Below are 22387 nucleotides of genomic sequence, written 5' to 3'. Positions count from 1 at the left end.
TCCCGTGTCCTGGAGGTCCAAGCCCGTCGTTTCAGGGATGTGGGTGCCTCACTCAAGTTCAGGTGTTTCTGATTATTCTAACCAGGGCTGTGGCTCACAGAGCCCCTCAGAGGCCACCTGACTCTCCTCACTCAAAGCATGTGACGTGACTGAAGTCTCCAGGTCAGCAGGAGGAGGACACATGGCTGAAGGCGGGAGATTCAGCTTACTGACTCCCCTGAGGTCTGGCCTGCTCAGAAAGTGATTCTACTTCCTGTTCCTGCCTGCACTGGGGCAAGGGGATCACCTGCATCCCCAAACTCCCCTCCAACTGGGCAGGTAGCCTGTGATGTGTAAGAGCCTCCTCCTGACCCCTCTTGTAGGTGCCTAGTAGGTCATTGACCTTGGCTGTCAGTCCAGAGGCAGAAGCTCTGGCTTATGGTGCATAGCCCACCCCTAGCCCAGTGGCCAACTCAGCACGTCTGCACATGGGCCCTTTTGTCTTGAACCAGTGGCTGGCAGGGGAAGCCCACCCTCACTTCTTGGTTGCTTAGGGGATGCTGTGGGACTCCTCTCAGAAACCTGTTCCTGGTGAGAGGGGGCTGCCAGGTCACCCTGGCCCCAAAGACTCTCCATGGTCCAAGGGGATATTCCCTGAAAGGCTGGTTCCCATCCCGCTCAGGGCAGAGGGGGAATGATCAGGAAATGATACGCCCAGTGAAGCCTGAGAGCTCACAAGATTCATGGGCCCCTGGGGCTGCCCCCGAGATGCTCAAATGCACTTGTGGAGTGAATGCATGCTAATGTTTACCCATCAGTCTCCTGGGTTTTTCCTATTTTAGCAAACCGGCAAATGCCCTTGCTGCATTTAGACTTTTCTAAGAGGCTGGAGACAGGCCTGTGCCCTGTTCCTGGCACAGAGGTTTGGATGGAGAGGTGGAAGCTGAGCTCCCTGAACCCTCTCTTGCCAATTCTGGGGTCCAGGCAAGCCGCAGAGCTCCAGGGCCTCAGCCCAAAGCGGCTCCCCAGGGGATGTGGGGGCAAGGCTCCTCTGGGCCTGTCGAGCTGTGGAGGTTGCAGCGCTCCCTGTTGTGGAATGCGTCCCGTCAGATGGAAGGGACCAATTAAATGCCCGAAGGGGCACTAATAGCTGAAGCCAGCAGGGTGTGACAGCTTTGAACAGGTGACACCAACTCCTCTCCTTCCCCTGAACCTTCGATCCCTCAACCACAAGAGCTGGGGGCCTGAGAGGGTGGGGGAGGCAGAGCTGTGCCCTTTTCAAAGCCCCCTCCCCACTGTGCCCACCATGAGCCCTCCCCAAGCCCAACCCCTGCCCTTCCGAGGCTCACTTACCAAATTCTGTCAGTGGGAGTCGGTCAGTCAAAGGATATGGAGACAGACAGAGGGAGCCGGAGAGGTATGGAGAGGAGGAAGAAACCAGAGAGAAAAGGCGGTGAGACCCTGGGTCATGGGAGGGGAGGGACCCCGGGACCACACCCTAGAGGAGCAACTGTCCCCGGCCTCTGATGGGCTATAGCTTCTGGGGTCTGGAGCAGGCGTATTGTGTGAGTGTGCACACACGTGTGCTGGGGAGTAGAGAAGAGGGACAAGCATGGGACCCAGAAGGAAGCGGCTCAAGGGCACGAAGGGTGATGAGGTGAGAGGAGGAGGCAAGGGCTCCTGTCTCCCTGATCTCTGCCCACTCTCATCCAGAAGGCCTCAGTGTAGGCTGGAATGGGAGGGGCCATCCCTATATCCTACATCCCCGGAGCCTGGATAAAATCCCTGCAGGAAACAGCCCCAAACACTGCCATGTTTTGATTTTCCTAACATAAAAAATGTCAGAGACATGATGAGCAGAGGCATGGCAAATTTTCCAGATGTTAAAAGTGGAAGAGGCACACACGCCTCTCCCATTCCCCCCGAGCCCAGGTACCGATGAACCTCCCAGGGCAGCCACCACACCCCATTCCTGGGTCTCTTTCCCTAGGAAATCCATGCCTATATGAGCATTATGGGTACATGCCACCCTGCTGAGACACTAACAGCATGCTATGCACATTGCTCTGTGTTCAATATTTTCACTTAGAACTACATCTTGGTGATTGGTCCATAACTGTGCATATAGATGATGATGCGAATGAGGACGCTAATAACATAGCACCTACTCTTGGTCAGGCACTATTCTAAACACTTCGTAAGTACCAAGTATTTGCTTCGTTTTCCTTAATGGCTGCAGAGCACTTGCATCACTGGGTTACAGTTCCCTCTGTGATTATTCTGGAATGTCGGCAGCCCCTTGAGGCTGTAGACCATGCCTCAGGCGGTGAAGAGTCCCCAGACAGACCATGACACACAGTGGGTGCTCAGGAGGTGACTGGGCTCCAGCAGCTCTTCCTTGTGTGTTACTGCTGCTCCTCCCATGGGCCCCTCCAGTGGAATTGAGTTCACAGAGGTTGACTGAGCAGCCCATGGTTGCATAGGGAGCTGGTGGCAGAGTGGGGGATAAGAAGCTGGGCCCAGGCCGGGCGTGGTGGCCCACACCTGTAATCCCAGCATGTTGGGAAGCGGAGGTGGGTGGATGACTTGAGGTCAGGAGTTCAAGACCAGCCTGGCCAACATGGTGAAACCCCATCTCTACAAAAATACAAAAAAATTAGCCGGGCATGGTGGCACACGCCTGTAATCCCAGTTACTCGGGAGAGTGAGACAGGAGAATCGCTTGAACCCAGGAGGCGGAGGTTGGAGTGAGCTGAGATCATGCCATTGCACTCCAGCCTGGGCGACAGAGTGAGACTTCATCTCAAAAAAAAAAAAAAAAAAAAAGAAAAGAAAAGAAAAAAGAAAAAGAGAAAAAGAGGCAAAGAGGCTGGGCCAACTCCTGGGCCAGTGGACCTTCCCACAACCCCACGCTGCTGTCCCAGCCAAGGAAGTAGAGCTCAGGTCTGATGCGGGCATTCCCCAGTGGCGGCTTGTGAAATGTACTGGCCATGCAGTCAGCAATGTTAGTTACCGGAGCAAACTGAGATGTACCATCTGAGCACTCCAGGGCCCAGTCTAAGGGGAGGACAAGCAGGGGAGGTTGCCCCAAGAAGGGGAGTTCTGAGCTGTTGTTAGGAACGAAGGAAGGTATTATTATTACTATTATTATTTAGATGGAATCTTGCTCTGTTGCCCAGGCCGGAGTGCAGTGGTGCGATCTCGGTTCACTGCAACCTCCACTTCCCAGGTTCAAGCGATTCTCACACCTCAACCTCCTGAGTAGCTGAGACTACAGGTGCATGCCACAATGCCTGGCCAATTTTTGTGTGTGTATATACATATATATTGTTTCTTTGGTAGAGACGGGGTTTCACTTGTTGGCCAGGCTGGTCTCAAACTCCTGACCTCAAATGATCCGCCCTCCTTGGCCTCCCAAAGTGCTGGGATTACAGGCATGAGGCACTGTGTCTGGTGGGAAGGTATTATTTTTGGACTCTTTTGGACTGGCAGAAAAGGGATTCCGGGTGGAGAAAGTAGCTTTAAACACAGAGTTCTTGATCTTTACAAGTCTCAGAATCACCTGCAGATTGCTCTCCCATTCTCCTTCCTCCCCCGGGAATTCCTGATTCTGTAGGCCTGGGTTGGGGCCTGTGACTTTGCATTTCTACCCAGGTTCCAGGCGATGCTGATGCTGATCTGAAGCTACACTTTGAGGAGCACTGTCCTAAGTAAAGGCATGGAGTGTGGAGAAGAATCATCAGTGACTTATTATTTGCAGAGAGTCTATGTCAAGAAGCTTGGAGTCCCAGGCAGATGCCCACCCGAGGATGGCATGATTTCCATGAGCAAGAAGGAGCCACTCTAAGCTCTGTAGCAGGTGAGAGGGAGGTGATCTTGCAGCCACATGCAGGTCATACTGGTGCTGCCCTCCTCACCCTAAATGCACATCAGAATCACCAGTGGAGTTCTGAAAAGAAATGCAGATGCCCAGAGCCAGTGTGTCATCATCTTTGGGGACTGGGAAAAGCTACATTTTTCTGACGCTCCCCAGGGAACCACATTGCGCAGCCAGGGTTGGGAAGACATCACTGGGCAGGGAGAGTAGCTCTGAGGCACCTATAGGAGTTGAGAAAGAGATGAGCAGTTGGAGAGGCATAGAGGGGTAGTTCTCCACCGGCCACATATCAAAATTACCCGGGGAGCTTTAAAATACCCCCTGCCTATGCTGCACCCTAGACCATGGAGACCAGATTGGGGGAAGGGGTGGAAGCACAGGCATCTGCATTCTGTAAAGCTCTCCAATTTTTCATTCCAAAGTGTATCCAGGGATGAGAACTACAAGGGTAAAACAGTGGTTCTCCAAGTGTGGTCCTGGGACCACAGCATCAGCATCACCTGGAGCTTGTTAGAAATGCAAAATTGGGGGCCATGCCCAGATCTTCTAAGTCAGAAACTCTGGGGATTGGGCCCAGCACTGTTTTCTTTTCTTTTGTTTCTTTTCCCTCCCTTCCTTCCTTCCTTCCTTCCTTCCTTCCTTCCTTCCTTCCTTCCTTCCTTCCTTCCTTCCTTCCTTCCTTCCTTCCTTCCCTCCTTCCTTCCTTCCTTCCTTCCCTTCCTTCCCTCCCTCCCTCCCTCCCTCTCTCCTTCCTTCCTTCCCTCCTTCCTTCCTTCCTTCCTTCCCTTCCTTCCCTCCCTCCCTCCCTCCCTCTCTCCTTCCTTCCTTCCCTCTGTCTCTCTCTCTTTCTTTCTTTCTTTTTTTTTTTTTCAGGCAGAGTCTTGCTCGGTTGCCCAGGCTGGAGTGCAATGGCGTGATCTTGGCTCACTGCAACCTCCGCCTCCTGGGTCTCAGTCCAAGTGATTCTCCTGCCTCAGTCTCCTGAGTAGCTGGCATTACAGGCGCGTGCCACCACGCCCGGGGAATTTTTGTATTTTTAGTAGAGACAGGGTTTCACCATGTTGGTCAGGCTGGTGTTGAATTCCTGACCTCGTGATCTGCCCGCCTCAGCCCCCCAAAGTGCTGGGATTACAGGCAGGAGCCACCGCACCCAGACCGGGCCCAGCACTGTTTTAACAAGCCCCTCAGGCATTCTGATGCTCACTAATGTCTGAGAACCATTGTGATAGAGTGATGCTGGGAAGAAGCAAGACCGAATTGAAGAGAACTGGCCTGTAAGGTATGGTGGATGAGCAGAGAAGGCTTAGGAAGAACCATGTGTCGGCTGAGGCGGCACCAATCGTGTGCAGGCTGAGGTCAAAAGTGAGGGACTGAAAAGATGGTGTGAGCTCAGTGATGTCTGAGCTTAAAGATGCCTGGAAGATGGTGTGAGCTCAGTGTAGCTTCTGGTTAACTACCTGGTGAGGCAGGAGCACCCAGAGGGGACAAGCCCTCGGGACAGCTTCCTGACCCCTTTAGGAGAATTCTTCGGGTCTCAATGAATGAGACTTGCTCCCTTCTCCTTGATCTGCTGCCAGGGGCTGGAAAATCTCACTCGGGCCAGACACTGCAGTGGTCAGGACACATGTCCTGAGACCCTCAGGATCACCTACTGACCAAGTCCTCTAAAATGCTCAGCCTGTTCCTTCCAGAACTTTACCAGCTGGCCAATGCCTGCTTGGTCTGGATTTGTGACTGTGAGCCCTCAGGATGGGTGTGTGTGAGAGAGAGATTCCAGTTTGCTAAGTTGATGCAAAACCCGTACTGATCGCAGTCCTGTGCTTCTGAGCCGTTTATGACAACAGCTTCCAATTGCAAAGCCCAGCTACCATAGTGGCGTCACACACCTTACCCAGAATCCACACAATGGCTCATAGACAGCGTCAGTCCACTCCTTTTCTTGGAGAAAGAAACTGGGGCCAGAAAAGGTAAGTGTTCCAGCCACACAGCAGCCAAGGAAGGCTTGGAACTCAAGTTTGCCCCCACCCCCCCTCGCAGTCAGAGCTCTTAACCACCCAGCTCTCCTGGCCCTCCCACTGCAGAACACTGCTCCAAGTGCGATGTCAGGAGCTGGCATAGTGAACCCCTCCCTGTGCCACACGTGGCAGAAGGATGCCCACAAGCACCTCAGCTCAGGTCAGGGCACGAAGCCCAGACTAGAGGAGGGCATACCCACCTCCCTGCTCCTGCTAGGCCTTCTCCATGCCCTTGTCCCACAGGGGGCTAGGGTACTGCCTTCATGGGGTGGAGGTGTGGAGGACGCTGGAGGGGCTCTTGGAGCTGCAAAGGGGCGATTTTGTTGGAAGGGAGATAAAGAAAAACATCAAAAGGAGCCCTAGTGTGTGTGGAGAGGAGCCTGTGGATTAAATTATCCTCCAGCTGAGAGAGGTGATGAGAAGGCTGATAGCGCCCACTGCGGGTCCGGGAGCTGAGCCACCACAGGCTGGGGAGCTGGCAGCTGCCCGCAGGGAGGCCGAGGCGACAGCTTGGCTTTATTTATTTCTTGGGAGGGGAAGGACACATGAAATCTCTCCTGGCTCCCTGCCGGTTCCTCTCCATGTGGCTCCTGCACTTTGCTCCTGAGGCTGCAGCCTTTCTACCCCTACGAGGGCAGCGCCTTATCAGCGGCTGCCAGGAGCGCTGCCCCCCAACTTCCCTAGGCCTTGCCCTCCCTGCCTCCCACTCTTGGAGGTGGGGGATAGCTTCCAGAAGGGTCAGAGGAGCCTCTGCTCCCTCCAGGTCTCTCTACGGCTCCCAGAGCCGGCCGACCTGAGTCTGTCCCAGGGGACCCGGCTCCGTGTGCTGAGCCAGCGTGGTTGTCCAGCTGTTTGTTGAGTTTACATGTTGCGCCCTCAACAGACATCAGCTCGTCAAATACTCCCCTGGGAGGGAGGGTCAGGGATGATATTTCCGCTACTTAACCACCTGCACGGAGGCCTTTCCCTGGCTCGGAGGGGCAGATTTCAGGCTGGCCCCTGCCGTCGGGCTGGGTGGCCTGACTTCTGAGCCTGGCTTTCCTTGGTCATCACCTGAGGGCTCGCAGCACTGGCACATCCCTCTGCAGGTGGCCTGGGCCCCCAAAGAGAGGAAGGCCTGAGCCGGCCTCCAGGCTCCCTCCTGCACATGAGGCCTGCAGATGCCTCCTTTGTCTCTCTGGCTCTTGCCTGGCCCTCCCCATCCTGAGGCACTGCCCTGCTATTGCTCACACCAGCTTGCCTCTCCAGGATGTTTGTCTCTCTCTGCCATCAGTCAGGGTGGCCCCTGGGTTAGGGACCCAGTGGCATGATGCAGTGTTAAGACAGCACAGTTCAATGTTGAGGAACAGGCTGGGTCACTTCCTAGCTGTGTGACTTTAGACAACTCACTTCCTCTCCTGAAGCCTCAATGTCCTCATCTGTGAAGTGGGGAGGGTAAGCACACCTCACAGAATTGAATGAAAACAGTATGGTTTCTCTGCTCCCCCATGTTTTATAAGCATGTGAGTTGTGTTTTCCTGACTAAGTCAGGAAATTCCCTATGGCAGGGACCTTGTATGTTCTTTTCTTTGTACCTCAAATGCTAGGAGACCGTCACCCAACCCCGTAAACTACAATGTGCCCTTGGAGGAGACCTTAATTCCTTTTCACGGAAGAGGAAGGACCAGGGTCATGTGAAGGCAGGGTGGACTCAGGAGCCACAGCAAGGACCAAGGCCACCTTTATGTTTGGGGTCGGGGGTTAGGGGGATGCTGGGGCAAGATAAAGGGCCAGGGCTCTCACGAGGCACCCGGGGAGTTCTGGGTGGTGGTCTGGTGTGACACCCTCAGCCTAAGCTGGATTGGGGTTGGGAATCTGGAGTGCAGCGTGGGGCCCCCAGAGTCAGTGCCACCCTCACCGAAACCAACCCTGTCCCGAACTCAGGTCTGCCAGGGAAGAGCCCCATGACCTGAGCTTCCAGGGTGTAGAACCTTGGAAGCCACAACATCTGGAGTTGAGCCTAGGCTCAGGCACTGCCTTTTACAGCTGTGTGATTTTTGCATACACGATTTTATACCCTTGAGCCTCTATTTCCTCATCTGTAAAATGGGAAGAATGCAGCCTACTTGATAGGGTTACTGTGGGTGAGCTGCCACATTTTGGTTAAGCATCTGGGATGGAATAAGTGTTCAATAGAGGAGAACTATTATTGTTCTAGGAATAGTGGGGGTAGGAGAGGAGGCATCCCCGGGAAGGAGCTGATTTCTAAACCATGGCCAGAAATGAGAGGAGGAGGCAGAGAAGGGCAAAGGCTTGGATGTGTGCAGGGGTGACGGGACCCACCAGTCCCACCCTGGGCGTGGGGCTGCAGGTCTCCTTCCTTCCTCGGCTGTACCTTCTGTTGGTCTGATCCATACCATTGAGCAGCAGAAAATAAAAGTCCATAGAATATGTATTCTTCATCCTTCTTTGTCCATGCTTTCACTTAATTCACCCCAATCAGATATGGCAAAGTGGACCTCAGCAGGAGGCAGCCCTCTCCTTCTGCCTTCAACTCAAAGCCAGCTGCTTCTCCCTCCAACCCCTACACTAAGGGGGATGCCAAGTTTCTCTGCCCACTGAGATGCCAGGATACAGAGGGCAGTGGAGGGAGCCTGGCAGAGGACACTGTTTCCATTTCTGACTCCACCTCAACCCCCTGCACCCAACAAGCCCATGTCACATGGTGGGCGGCTCCACCGGCTCTGCCCTGCTGCCTCTTTCCCCTCTGCCCTCCAGGCCTGCCCCGCCACCCATGGCTCCAGGCCTCCGTTTCTCCACTGTGGGAGTGGAGTACCTCTTGGGCCTGCATCAAGGTGAAGGATGTCGCCCTCATTTCAGGCTTTCATCCTCCCGCCTATGTCCCCTCCCCAAGCTCCTCTGTGGCTTGGCCCTTGAGCACCATGGGCCTCTGATCTCCCACATGGGAAGCTTGGATGGGGTGATCCTCTAAGGCCCATTAATGCCCATTAATGTGGTGATCTTTTTTTTTCTTTGAGGCAGAGTCTCAATCCATCACCCAGGCTGGAGTGCAGTTGATACAAACTGCTCACTGCAGCCTCAACCTGCTGGGCTCAAGCAACCCTCCCAAGTAGCTGGGACCACATGTGTGCACCACTATGCCCAGTGGATGTTTTTTATTTTTGTAGAAACAGGGTCTCCCTAAGTTGCCCAGGATGGTCTTGAACTCCTGGGCTCAAGCCATCCTCTCGCCTCAGTTTCCCAAAGTACTGGGATTACAGGTGTGAGCTACTGCACCCAGCCCACTGTGCTCTTCCAACTGCCTTCCATGCCTCCAGCCTGAGCTGTCTCTCCTGCTCCCCTGATTCTCTCTCCTCCCCTCTCTCCTTGCCTTCTCTTGTGACTGCTTTGCTTGTTTCTCTCTTTATCTCACCCTCATTTTTTCTCATCTGCTGGAGATGGAATGCTTGTGTCCCCCTCCCCAAAATTCATGTTGAACTACTAACCCCCAGGGAGGGCAGGGCCTTTGGGAGGTGATTAGGTCATGAGAGCAGAGTCCTCATAAAAGGGATTAGTGCCCTTATAAAAGGGACCCCAGAACAACTCTTGCCCCCCAGCCATGTGGGGACACAGTGGGAAGATGGCCATCTGTGAACTAGGAAGCAGGTCCTCACCAGACACCACATCTACTGGGCCCTTGATCTTGCACTTCCCAGACTCCAGAACCGAGACAAATAAGTTTGTTGTTTACAAGCCACCCGTCAACGGCGGTTTGTTACAGCAGCCTGTGCAGACTAAGACAGCCTCTCTTCTCTCTCTCCTCTTCCTTTCCTTCTTCTATCCCTCTTCTTTCTCTTTCCTCCCCTTCTTGACCTCTCACCTTCCTCTTTCCAATCTCTCCCTCTCCAACTGCCTCCTTCCCCGTCTTGCCGTGCCTCTCTCCCTTTCCCATCCCTCTCAGACAGCCTCCCCTCCCTCCTCTCCGCAGGTTATCTGCTGAATTCCACACACGCCTGCACAGACGGGATCAATCCGAGGCTGCCTTGCCTTCAGCTTATCTCTGCTCCAAATGATTGATTTTCCCTCTTTAAGGGTAATTTGCTGGTGAATTCCATGTATTGCAAAAACCCTTGTGAAATCTAATTCAATCCGATTGGCAGCTGGCACTTTGGGGGAAGAATACCACAGCGCCATCATTTTCACCACAGATGTGTGTATTATCTGTCTATAGACGAAGGCATGAGGCAGGCAGGTCCTCCTACCTGCACGTGCAGACATCCCCCCACTCCCTCTGATCGGCCCTGAAGCCAGCCTCCATTCTCCTGGGAAAAGAATTATAATGTGCGTTGGGTACTTGCATTAAGGCAAATGAGGGGCAGGTGCTTTTGAATGATATTTTCCTAATTTGCAGCCCACTGACCCAGTGTACTATGGGAATCTTATAGTTCCAAAGCCTAGCTACACTTTACCACCTGTCTGTACCCACTCCTGTTCCTGGGCACAGACTTTCAACTCCCGGGACCCAGCCAAGCCCATGTCACATGGTTCATAGCTCAGCCTTGCTGTCTCTTTCTCTTCTGTATTCCAGGCCCTCGGCCTCTAGGGACTAGAGCAGTCAGCCCAGAGGGTACTCCCTGAAATAAAGTGGCCTTAGAGGGGCTAGGTAGGAGAGCGAGGCTCCCCTCAATAGTGCCCATGGGTATGGCCAAAGGGCAAGCTTTATGTGAAAATCGGGGGACACACGGTCCTTTCCAGTTCTGCAGATGGAGCAGCTGCTGCTGCTACAGCCACCTGGACTGGTAATTCATGTGCAAAGGACAGAGGGAACCACAGAGGATTTATGTGGCCTGAGTTCTTAACTCAAGGACACCATGCTCTACCCCACAGCCTCCCACGATCCCAGGGGAGCCAGGCCATGTCCTCTTCTCCCTCCCTCCAGCATGGGCTCTGTTTGGAAGGCACCTGCCCCACTTGGAAAACTCAGCAATCCCTTCCTTGTGGCCCTGTCTTGCAACCCCGGGCAAGCCTCCCAGCCCCGGTGGCCATGTTTCCAACTTCAAGGTCTGCCATTCTGATCAGAATCTGCCAATGTGAACCTCACTGCTCTACCTGGCCTCAACCCCTTTCCACATTCCACTGGCAAACTCTGCACCTGAGTTTTGGCTGGGGTTGGGGCAGGAGGCTAAAGCGGGGTGCAAGTGTTCTCAGAGATGCATGAAGAAGAGTCCAGAATGCAGGGGAAAGGGACGTGTGCACCCAGGTCTGTCCCAAGCCCAGGACTGTCCTGCCTCTCCTTCTGGGGCCCCTTCTGGGAAGAATCACAGGGCCTGAGGGCCAGGGCTGCAGAGAGGGAGTACCTGCTGGCCTCACCAGCCTCCTGGGTCTCCAGCCCTCTGCTTTCTGGCCAGGCCCTCTAGAGGCCTCCAGGCAGGGAGCAGGGAGGGCCAGGGTGCAGAGCTGGGAGCTGGCTCTCCCACTTAGCAGCTGCCTGGCTCTGTCTATTTCCCATGCTAAAATGATTTCCCTCTTCCCACAGAGAGAGAAATGTGTGGCCGGGCAAGAAATCTAAATGCCTTATGGAAATCAGGAGGGTACACTGCCACAGCTGCTAATCACACCGCTTTGTATTCCACCGCCTCTCCTCCAACAGTGAGTCTACCTTTCCTTCATGTCTGGGTGGCAGAGAGGGAGCTGAGAAGAGTGGAGGGGAGCTAACACGGTGAAACCCCGTCTCTACTAAAAATGCAAAAAATTAGCCGGGCGAGGCGGTGGGCGCCTGTAGTCCCAGCTACTCGGGAGGCTGAGGCAGGAGAATGGCGTGAACCTGGGAGGCGGAGCTTGTAGTGAGCTGAGATCGCGCCACTGCACTCCAGCCTGGGCGACTAAGCGAGACTCTGTCTCAAAAAAAAAAAAAAAAAAAAAAAAAGAGTGGAGGGGACAGGAGAGGAGGAGAGAGGCCTGGCATTGGCCTGCTTTGTGACCTTGTGCAAACTGTTTGCCCTCTCTGGGCTGCCTTTCTACATCAGGGGTCCCACCGTCACAGGAGGCCATGAACTTGGTGTCCTGGAACCCTGGGAGCCAACAAGGAGCAGGTAATTTCATCTCCCTCTCCTTTCTAGTCCTCTTCCAAGGGAGCTGCCCAGCCTTGGGTCCTCTTCCCAGTGAACAAAGATATCACAAATGTCTTCAGGAATAGGTTCTGGGCTGGGACAGGGTGCTGGGCTCCGGGTAGAGGGGTGACCATCCCTGGTGACAGTCCTGTGTGGCACTCAGCTGCCCTCAGGCAGGGCTGCTCAGGCCTGCAAAGGGCCCTTCCTACTTGACACACTCCCTATCTTTGGGGTGTGGGGCGTGTATGTGTATTGGCCACATTGTTGCTATGGGTGAATGGACGAAGGGATAAAGGCATGAATGAATGAGTTGCATGTGTTTGTTTATCTGCTGTGGATGTGTGAGTGTGAGAAAAAAAATCAGAAGATAGAGACAGACACAGAGAAGGAAGGATGGTGCTAGGGTTTGAATGTCTCCCCCCAAAATTCACATTGAAACTTAATCATCAATGTGGCAGTATTGAGAGGTGGGGCCTTTAAGAGGTGATTGGATCATGAAGGCTCTGCACCCATGAATGGACTAATCTGTTCATGGATTAGTGGATTAATGAGTTAATGGATGAATGGATTATCCTGGGAGGGGGGCTCGTGGCTTTATAAGAGGAAGAGAGACCTGAGCTACGCAGAGCATGCTCAGCAATCTCACTGTGCGAGATGCCCTGCACCACCCGGCGACTCTGCAGAGTCTGCACCAGCAAGAGGGCCCTCACCAGATGCAGCCCCCTGACCTTGGACTTTTCAGCCTCCACAGCTGCAAGAAATGAATTTTGTTTCTTAAGTTACTCAGTTTCAGTTATCCTGTTATAAGCAACACAAAATGGACTAAGACACGTGGGAAGGAGGGTGAGAGACAGAGAGACAGGGAGAGAGGATCAGATTCAAAGACAGACTAACAGAGGGAAAGAGAGCGCATGCAAAGGTGGTGGAGGGTGTTCAGGTGAGGAGCTATACTGAGGTAAAGATGGGACCAGGATGGCCTGGCCGCTGCACAGCAGGGTGATGGCAGATGGTGGCAGCTCCCATCTTTTTATCCATCTAGCCCCTCCCTCAGCCTGCCCTTTTGAGCTTCTGTCACTCCCATTGCTGGAACTCTAAACCGAAGCCTCATCTCAACCCATGCCTTTCCTACAGACCCCACATCTAAGCAGGCCTGACCCCTCGCCAGGTCCCCACCCCGACTGGTGCTCTCTGTCATTGCCCACTGGTACCACCCCCACTCTCCATGTGTCCAGATTAATCAACCTAAAGCACAGCTCTGAGTATATCACTTATGCTCAAGGACTATCTATGGCTGCCAATTGCCTGCTGAATTAGATTGAATCTCACAGCAGCATTCAAGGCCCTCTAACTGGCCTTTCTAGCTGTATAGGAGGGTGCGAATTACGCACTTGCTGATTTAATGACAGTGGAGAGAAGGATGGGGCTATCTTAGTCTAGAAGCCCACCAGTGCTGCTGCTCATGCTACTGCCTCTCACTTCATCCTTTTTGGGGGATGGGTGTGGGAGGGTATTCCATAATTTATAGTTTTTCTTAATTAACATGTTGTAAAGTTGACTTTTTTGGTATATAGTTCTATGAATTTTAACACATGCATAGATTCTTGTTACCTATCCCCTCCAACCAGGACACAGAACAGTCCCACCGCCCCCAACACTTCCTTGTCCCATCTCTTTACAGGGACCCCTCTCCCCCGCCAGCCACCTCTGACCTGTTCTCTGTTCCTGTAAGTTTGTCTTTTTGAGAATGTCATGGAATTATGCAGCACAGGGCTTTAGCGAGTGGCTTCTTTTAGCACAATGCCTTTGAGATTCCTCTGATTCTCAATTCCCTTTAGTGATCTATTTATTTAAGCACAGTCTGTCCCTGTAGGACTATTTAGCATATCTGAGCGATCCGCAGAGCTAGGGAGGAGACCTCTGGCATCCCTCTAAGAAGGTTGGCCACCTGGTGTGCAAGAGGAGGGCTTTGGAGGCAGGAGGGAGAAGGGGGCTAAGTGGATTAAGAGAAAAAGAAAAATCCTGGTAGGCCTGCTCTGTAAATGCTAGTAGGTTTGGACACTCCCTAATGAGGGCTATCACTACAAGGCAATATGCCAAAAACAGAAATGGACTAAGATACGCTTGCTAATTTGCCACTACTGAAAGACATTAGGGCTGCCTCCAAGTCTTCTGAGTCCTGTCTCTGTTCCTGCACACTCCACTCCCTCCTTTGCCTCAATCTTCCTCCTGTCCTCAGTGCTCCCTCTTGCTCCTCTTCCCCTTCCTTTGGGGGTGGCTCCTCAGTCATCCTCATCTCCCCTAAAGTGAAGCATCAGGGTGTCCTAGGGCTGCCCAGCCCCCACCCTCCTCTCTGCTCTATCCACACCCTTTTCCCAAGTAAACCCAGCTAGACCAGCGGATTTATTTATTCATTCGTTTTAGGTAGAGTTGGGGTCTTGCTCTGTTGCCCAGGCTGGAGTGCAGTGGTATGATCACAGTTCACTGCAGCCTTAATCTCCTGGGCTCAAGCAGTCTTGTTGCCTCAGCTCCCCAGCAGCTAGGATTACAAGTGTGCGCCATCATGCCTAGCTAATTTTTCTTGTTTTTGTAGAGATGGGGGTCTCACTATGTTGCCCAGGCTGGTCTCCAACTCCTGGGCTCACATGATCCTCCTGCCTTGGCCTCCCAAAGTGCTGGGATTACAGGTGTGGGCCACCGTGCTGGCCACCGGTGGTTTTAAATACAATCTGGGTGTTGGCAACACTTTCATTCCCACCTCCAGCCTGGATCCACGTGGTGGTAGCTGGAGATCTAGAGGCTCCTGAGAGCCAATGGTTGGATTTCTAGAATCTGGGAGAGCCAACAGAGACCACGCCAGTAGCTTGAGATCGGCCATCGAGGAGCATTGACACCATAGAGATTACTAAATGCTATGAGGCAGCCCCTCACCGACACCCAGGCCTCAGAGCTGCTCGCTAGGTATCTACCAGCACAGCCCAGGCGCTTTCTTGGCATCTCCATCTGGATGTTTAACAAGCATGTCAAACGTAACACGCTGAAAGCTAACCTATGGATTCTATCATCCCCTCACCAAATCGACTACTTTCCCGTATCAGGAAGTAAGAACTTCACTTTTCTAACTGCTCAGGCCAAATACCTTGTGCAGTCACTCTTAACTCCCTCCCTCCCCTCCCCATATTGGCAAATCTCACTGACTCTCCCTTCAAAACAGATCCAGCAGCTGACCACTCCTCAGCCTCCACAGGCCCCGTCTGAATGATGGCAGTCACTCCTAGGAAAGGCCTCTGCCCCTCAGGGTCTATTCACTACCCCCACCCCTGGTGGACACAGCATCCTTTTAAAATTTTTTTTAGGTTCAGTGCAATGGCTCATGCCAGTAATCCCAGCACTTTGGGTGGCCAAGGCAGGATGGTCTCATGAGGTTAGCCAACGTAGTGAGGTCTCATCTCTACAAAAAGTTTAAAAATTAGCTGGGCACAGTGGCATGTGCCGTAGTCCCAGCTACTGGGGAGGCTGAGGTGGAAGGATCACTTGAGCCCAGGAGGTCGAGACTGCAGTGAGCTATAATTACACCACTGCATTGCAGCCTGGGTGACAGAGTGATATGCTGTCTGTCTCAAAATAAAACAAAAAAAAGTTTAAAAAATGGAGATAAAATTCATATAACATAAAAGTCACCATTTTAGCCATTTGATAGTGTATAATTCAGCATTTTTACTACATTCACTAGGTTGTACAACCACTACTCCCTCTATCTAGTTCCAAAACATTTTCGTCTCCCCCACAAACGAAGCTTTGTTCCCATTAAGCATCCCATTTCTCTCCCCCGGCCCTTGGCAACCACTAATCTGCTTCCTGTCTCTAGATTTGCCTCTTCTGGACGTTTCCTGCACACAAAATCACCCACCGAGTGGCCTTTTGTATGGCCGCTGCATGGAGGCATCATATTCAGTTTCTCCATTTGGCAGCGGATGGACGGAAGTTGGGTGTCTTCCACCATGCGTCCTCCCGAAACTTCACACCTGTCACATCACTGCCTGCCTGCTCCCCTCAGGTGGCTTCCCATCTCATTCCTGTGAGAGCAAAGCCCTGATCACAGCCCTGGGCCTCTCCAACCTAGTCTCTCAGCCCCTGGGCCTCCTGCTGCAGAGCCACTGCACCTGCCCTTCCCTCTGCCTGAACACTCTTCCGCCAGATATCCAGAGTCTGTGCCCTCTCACTTCATCCAGGCGTGTCAAGGCCTCCTCTGACCATTCTACCCCTCCCAGGATTCCCTTAATCCCCTTACCCGGCTTTCTTTTTCTCCATGGCTCTTCTCACCACCTGACATCATATGCATCTGTTTGTTTCTTTGGTCTTCCATCCTTGGAAGCTTAGCTGCCCAAGGGCTGAATTTGGTGTATTCCTGAAGAATCGATGCCAGAACACATCTGACATCCAGTAGGTGTTCAACAAATATTTGTTGAATGAATGAAGGAATGAGCTGATCCCGCCTCCCACTCAACGTGTACATCCCTCAGGGCATCTCTTCCTTGTTCCTGCCTGAGGCCCGTGGCCGCCTGCTATCTGCGTGCTTCGCTAGCCACCAGGCATCTCTTCCCATGCTCTGTGACCTTCCCTAAAACATTTCCTCCCTGAGCCTCGTTTTGCCCATGTGAAAAGAGCAAATATATCATCCATGTGTTGATGCTAGCGCTAGTCAGAACCAGGGAGGGGAAAACGTGCTCTGCACCTTGCAACCTGGGATGTAAACCTATGACAACTTCCATGTTGAAAATTTTATCTCAGGCTGGGTGCGGTGGCTCACGCCTGTAATCTCAACACTTTGGGAGGCCGAGGTAGGCGGATCACTTGAGGTCAGGAGTTCAAGACCAGCCTGGTGGACATGGTGAAACCCCATCTTTACTAAACATACAAAAACGAGCCGGGTGTGGTGATGGGTGCCTGTAATCCCAACTACTGGGGAGGCTGAGGCAGGAAAGTCACTTGAACCAGGAGGTGGAGATTGGAGCGAGCCGAGATTGTGCCACTGCACTTCAGCATGGGTGACAGAGGGACACTCTGTCTCAAAAAGAAAAAAAAATTATCTCACTCTCAATTCCTTTGTAATAAATTCCTTTTTAACAGATGGAGAAACTGAGGCCTGGAGAGGAAGAAGGGAGGATCTTCCCTAAGCCTGCATGGACAGAGTGAGAGCACAGCTGTGATATCTTGCCTTGCCATGAAATGCCCTGCCTCTCCCTCTGCCCTGCACCCAGCCCCATCCCTGCACCATTCTCCCCTTTCAGGGGACAGAGTTAGTAGGCAAGCAGAGCCCAGCGTGGGCTGGGGAGGAGGCTCCCGCGCTCCTGGTGGCCCACTCTTGCCACAGCTGCCCAGCAGGAATCTGCGGTTCCTGTTACTTATTGATTAGGACATTTCACGGCCCATGATGGTGATGGGTTGAGACACACAGGCACAACTCCCAGCCGAGCTGTGCTTACCGCAGACTTGTTCAAGACAGAGGGAAAACAGGACACACCTGTTACTGTTAGGGGTATGAGGTGGGGTGGCCAATGGGGCAGGCAGAGGGAGCATGGGAGGTTCCAGGGTGAAACTGGACTCACTGGCACCCACAGCAAAGGGGCACCAGAGAGGGCACAAGCCAGCCAAGAGGTGCTGGGGAGAGGAAGAGGCACGGAGAAGAAAGTTTGCCAGTTCTGCTTCTGATTCCCATGGGGATCTTCAGGAAGCCCCGCAACTGCTTTGAGGGAGCGTGACTCCATGTATAAAATGATTCTCACTACTTCCCATGGTGCCAGCCCTGCTCAGGAGTGTGGGTGGCAGTGGGTGTGGGGAAGGAGCCTGCCAGGGAGGCGTGTGAGAGGGGACCAATTCCCCAAATCCAACGTGAAAGATGAACTCCAGCCGTTAGAGGGGACTCTGGGCTGGGAGCTGCGGGAACTGGCATGGGGAGGAGGTGAGGGGTGGGCACTGGCACGGTGGCTGCCACACAGGTCTTGCTTCACACTCCCTGCCAGGGGTATGGGGCTTGGTGTAAACAGCATGCTAATTAGATTTACGAAGAGACTAAATTAGGAGCTGTCTGAATCACGGCAAAGGACACCCTCTGGTCCCCAGGGAGGCTGGAGCTTAGCCCACTGGGAGGAAGCACGCCATAGGATACAGCCATGAACAGAAAAATCTTAATAATCATCACCATCACAATAAGATCCTCAGTGAAGGCAACTGGGAAGAAATTAATGGGAAAAGGCACAATCTGGACTGTCCGCTCCCTCTAGCTTCTCTTCCAGAATGGCTTTGCTCTGAAGTCAACAGATATTTTCCTGGAGAGACTAAATCTTGGGGGAGGAACTCTAGAAATGTGAGCTGAAGCTGTGAGACAACCAAGGCCTTGCAAACGGACCCCTTTGCCTGCTGCCAGGGCAGAGGATGGGGGAACAGAGATGTGGAGAGGTGCTCACCGGGGCCACAGGAATCCCAGGTACCAGCCGTGCCGACATTGCTTTGCATGAATGCTCAACCCTTGCTATGAAGTCAAAGTCACTAGAGAACTTTTTCAAAATAAGAGCAGCCAGGACAGACTTCCTGGCTTCCGGCATGGGGTGAGGCAATGAAGATCCCCACTTCTCTGCATGTCTTGCCTTGGTTGCTCCCTGGACAAGGGCCCTCTAACCCCTCTCTGCTTTACTTCATTGATGAAATCACAAGCTGGTGAAAAGTACAGAATGTTGGAGGCAATCCATCCACTTCCTTTTTCCAGCCAGAACCCAGTTACCTCCTTCATGGAGGAGAAAGAAAGGTCTGGAAAATAGGACAATTGTACATCCGAGACTGCGAACCCTGCATCTGCCCCACGGGATGCTGGCAGCCTGCCCCCTTCTTTCCCTCACCTCTCTTCACTGCTTCTAGAGTTTGGTTTCTACTTCAAGTTGCTTAGGAGATGGAAAAACAGAGGTCCATGCCCTGGGTCACACCAGCAGGTGGGGAGAGTTTAGAGCAGCTGCACCTACTCTCTGGGGTGCCAATAATGTGCATTGACTGGGTCTCTCCCACCGGGCAGATGCTGGGGTGTAGATTTGTGGGGCTCAGTTGAACAGTGGCCTGGAGGGTCCTCAGCTGAACACGTGACATGGAGCCACTGGTCTTGTCTCCTCCCTGCTCCCACCCTGTCCATCCCCACACTGTGTACAGCTAAGGATGCCAGCTCTAAGAACCAGCAGACGCCAGCCCTGCAGTAAAGGCCTGAGTGGGGAGCTAGGGTTAGTGCGGTACAGGGACTAAGGGTGAGGTGTTCATCTTTTTGTGCCTGACCCTTCTGAGAGTCTGGCAAAGCCCAGGAACCCCTTCTCAGAATTTTTATTTTCCACAAACTAAAATACAAGGGACCACAAAGTCAACTAATTGTTTTGAAATACAGTTATCAAAGTATTTTCAAAGGTTGTTATAATCCTGTATGTGCTTCAGGATGCATTAAACAAGGAGACTTAGCAGCCGGTCTCATCCATGCTGTAATTTCAGAGCAGTGATGAGCGTAAACAGTATTTGAGATTTCTGTGACACATGTAATGTGATATGAAAATATCTGAGATGTCTCTCGGGGTCAAAGCCACAGGCAAAGCTAATACCACTGTGGTTTTTTTCTGTATTTGTAATTAAAGGAATGCTGCGATTCACTTAGAAGCTGGTGAAAAGAAAGATGCAGATTTTTCTCTACCCAGGATCATGGATGCCTCAGGTGGTCTGTGGTCCCCCTTCCCCAGGTGGGCTGAGAACTCCTGGACTGAAAGGAAGCCGAAGAGGCCCGCAGGAGAAGCCTGCAGCCAGGAACGCAACCTTTGCAGAGCTGCGTGGGGAGGGCCGGGAGGCACTGCAGCCCAGACAAACTGCCTAACAGGACCAAATGTGAAAATAAATTTAAATAAATACAAGGTTGTGGGCTGCTGCTGCCTGACAGGCCTGGAACACATGTGGAATGGAAAATGAGGGCGACGGATAAAAATAAAGACTGAGATGAGCAGGAGAACCAGAACAGTCTCCCCTTCTCACCCCCACCCCCCACACCCCCTCCCCAGCATTCAGGAATATGGCCTTTTCTCCTTGTCATTTGTGGATTTTTTTTTTTTTTAAATTTATTTGGTGATGTTTTCTCCATAGGGAGGTGGGTAATTCTTTCTGTTTTTTTTTTTTCTATGCCCCTCAAACAAATGAACCGTGTCATCTCCTGCCTGAAACGGGAATCAGTTCCTGCCAGATGTGTCCCGTTCTCTCTGCAGTGCAGGCCCCTCCGCTCAGTGGGACCAAACCTTCAGGAGGTCGCCCAGTGGATTTGAGCCCTGTGACTGAATTCTCAACTCTCGGGTCCCAAGAGACCCCCAGCTGGGGTGCGTCTCATGCCAGCAGAAGCTGGCTTTCTACCCACGTTCATGGGGGGCTCTCACTTCTTTAAGGCCCCACGCAGAGTCGTTTTCCCCATACTGGACAGCTGTAGTCGGATGTGCCCACTCTTGTCTAATGCTGTCGCTTAAGCTCATCTCCTCAGCGGACACTGGGAAGTAAAAATTATCAGAGTTTGGAAAACTGAGATGAGAGAGAACAGGAAGCCATGTTTGCAAATGGGCAGCCCTGCAGCACATGCAAGAAGCGCAAGGCTGAGAGTTCAAGACCAAGTTCTGAGACCAGTTAGCTGTGTGACCTTGCGCAAGCCGCATAAGTCCTCTGAGCCTTGACTTCTTCCTCTATGGAAAGGACAGGGGATAATAATACTAATTATTATTATTATAGCTAATGTCTAAAGTATGCTTTTTCTTTTCTTTTGGAGACAGGTTCTCTCTGTGTCACCCAGGCTAGAATGCAGTGGTGCAATCATAGCTCATTACAGCCTCAACCTCCTGGGCTGAAGCAATCCTCCTGCCTCAGCCTCCCAAGTAGCTGGGACTACAGGTGTGTGCCACCATACCCCACTTCAAGAGTACTTTTTATGGGTTAGGCACTGTTCTAAATACAGATATGAACCCATTTAATCCTGATAGCCACTGTGTGAGGTACAGTGGCTATTGTCTCTACTTTACAGATAAGAAAATGGCATCAAAGGATAAATAAGCCCCTAAGGGCACACAGATCAAAAGTAGGAAAGCTGAGTGGCACCCAGGCTGTCTGGCTGGTTCATTTTATTTCTAACCACTCCAACTGCCTCTCTCGTCCTTCCCTGAAAAGGGATGCTGCAGGGGGTATCAAATACACAAATACGTGGCAGGCCGGGCTTGGGGACAGAGAGGAGGCCCAGAGAGGCACCCAAGTCCCTCTGCTTGAAGTGGGAGCTGGGTTTGCCGGAGCCAAGTCCATGGAGCCGGCTCAGGGAGAGGAGGATGGGCCGGCGGCAGGGTCGGTGGACAGGAAGTCCTGGGCGGCACCTTCCCCTTCCCACCCACGTCCTCTTGGATGAAGAGAACGTTAGGATTTGTAGAATCTTAAAGACTGACTGGCCCAACTCATGGTTGTCCAGAGGCAGACACTGAGGCACGGCGTGGGGACGAGGCTTGCCTGGAATCGCACCTGAGTGCGGAAGAAGAACTCGCTGAGAACCTGGCTTGGGCTCTCTCTGCCACCTTCTCATGGCAGTCGGGGTAGGTCTGGTAGTGGAAGGCTGAGGTCAGAGTTCAGAATCCCGGGCTGATTTGAAATCACAGGGTCTCAGTCACAAAGGTTGAAGGGGCCAACTCAGCATCCTGGGAAGAGTTCCAAAGAGCAGTTCCTATTGGACCTTTAGGGTTCTATGATCAGGGAACTGGGGGTTCTCCGGCTTTCTGCAAACACCTTAAGAGGAAAATGGCTAAACTGCTAAACCGTCAGACACTGGAGCGCGTGGTCACGGGAGTGGGGAGCGTCTCCCGTGTAGGAGACTTCACTCCATTTCACTGCTTCCACCCTGCACATTTGAACACAGCCATCAGAGGGCCCCTTGAGAAAGGCGACTCAGATCACATGAGCTCCCTGGCTTCCCGGCGCTCCCAGTAACAGAAAAATGCCTTCCTGTGCCTGACAAGGCCCTGCCTGACCCTGATGAGGCTGCAGCCTGGCCTCCTGACACCCCCATCCTCTTGAGCTCTGTCCTGGACATCCACAAGAGCCTCTTTCCTGCTCCTTGAAAATGCCAGGCCATTTACCTTTTGGGGATCTCTGCCCTTGTAGGGGAACGTCTGCTGCCGGAATGTTCTGCCTCCACAGCTCTGCATGGCTGCACCCTCCATGCCACTTAACCTCAGCTCCAACAGCACCTTTCTGAAGGCCTTCTGGGACCAGAGTCAGAAATCGCCCTATCCCGTCCCATCACTCACTCACCCTGTTTATAGAGTTCTGAACATCCACTTCTACTGCAATTCCATCTCCCCACTGAAAAGAAATATAAGCTTTGGGAGGGCAGGGGC

The 22387-nt window shown here is 52.7% G+C and overlaps 1 protein-coding gene across 1 annotated transcript in view; it reads right to left on the bottom strand.

Moving 5' to 3' along the window:
• Positions 1-22387, bottom strand: part of CDH23 (cadherin-related 23) — a 310969-nt gene that overhangs the window by 88939 nt on the left and 199643 nt on the right. Inside the window, 1 exon segment of the mRNA XM_011991084.1 lies at positions 20627-20632. Within this exon segment, the coding sequence (XP_011846474.1) occupies positions 20627-20632 (6 nt within the window).

The sequence above is a fragment of the Mandrillus leucophaeus genome, unplaced genomic scaffold (assembly GCF_000951045.1).
Source record: "Mandrillus leucophaeus isolate KB7577 unplaced genomic scaffold, Mleu.le_1.0 Scaffold39, whole genome shotgun sequence".
Classification (NCBI taxonomy): Eukaryota; Metazoa; Chordata; class Mammalia; order Primates; family Cercopithecidae; genus Mandrillus; species Mandrillus leucophaeus.
Note: the sequence above shows the minus strand (reverse complement) of the source record. Positions and strands in the feature narration are given on the sequence as shown.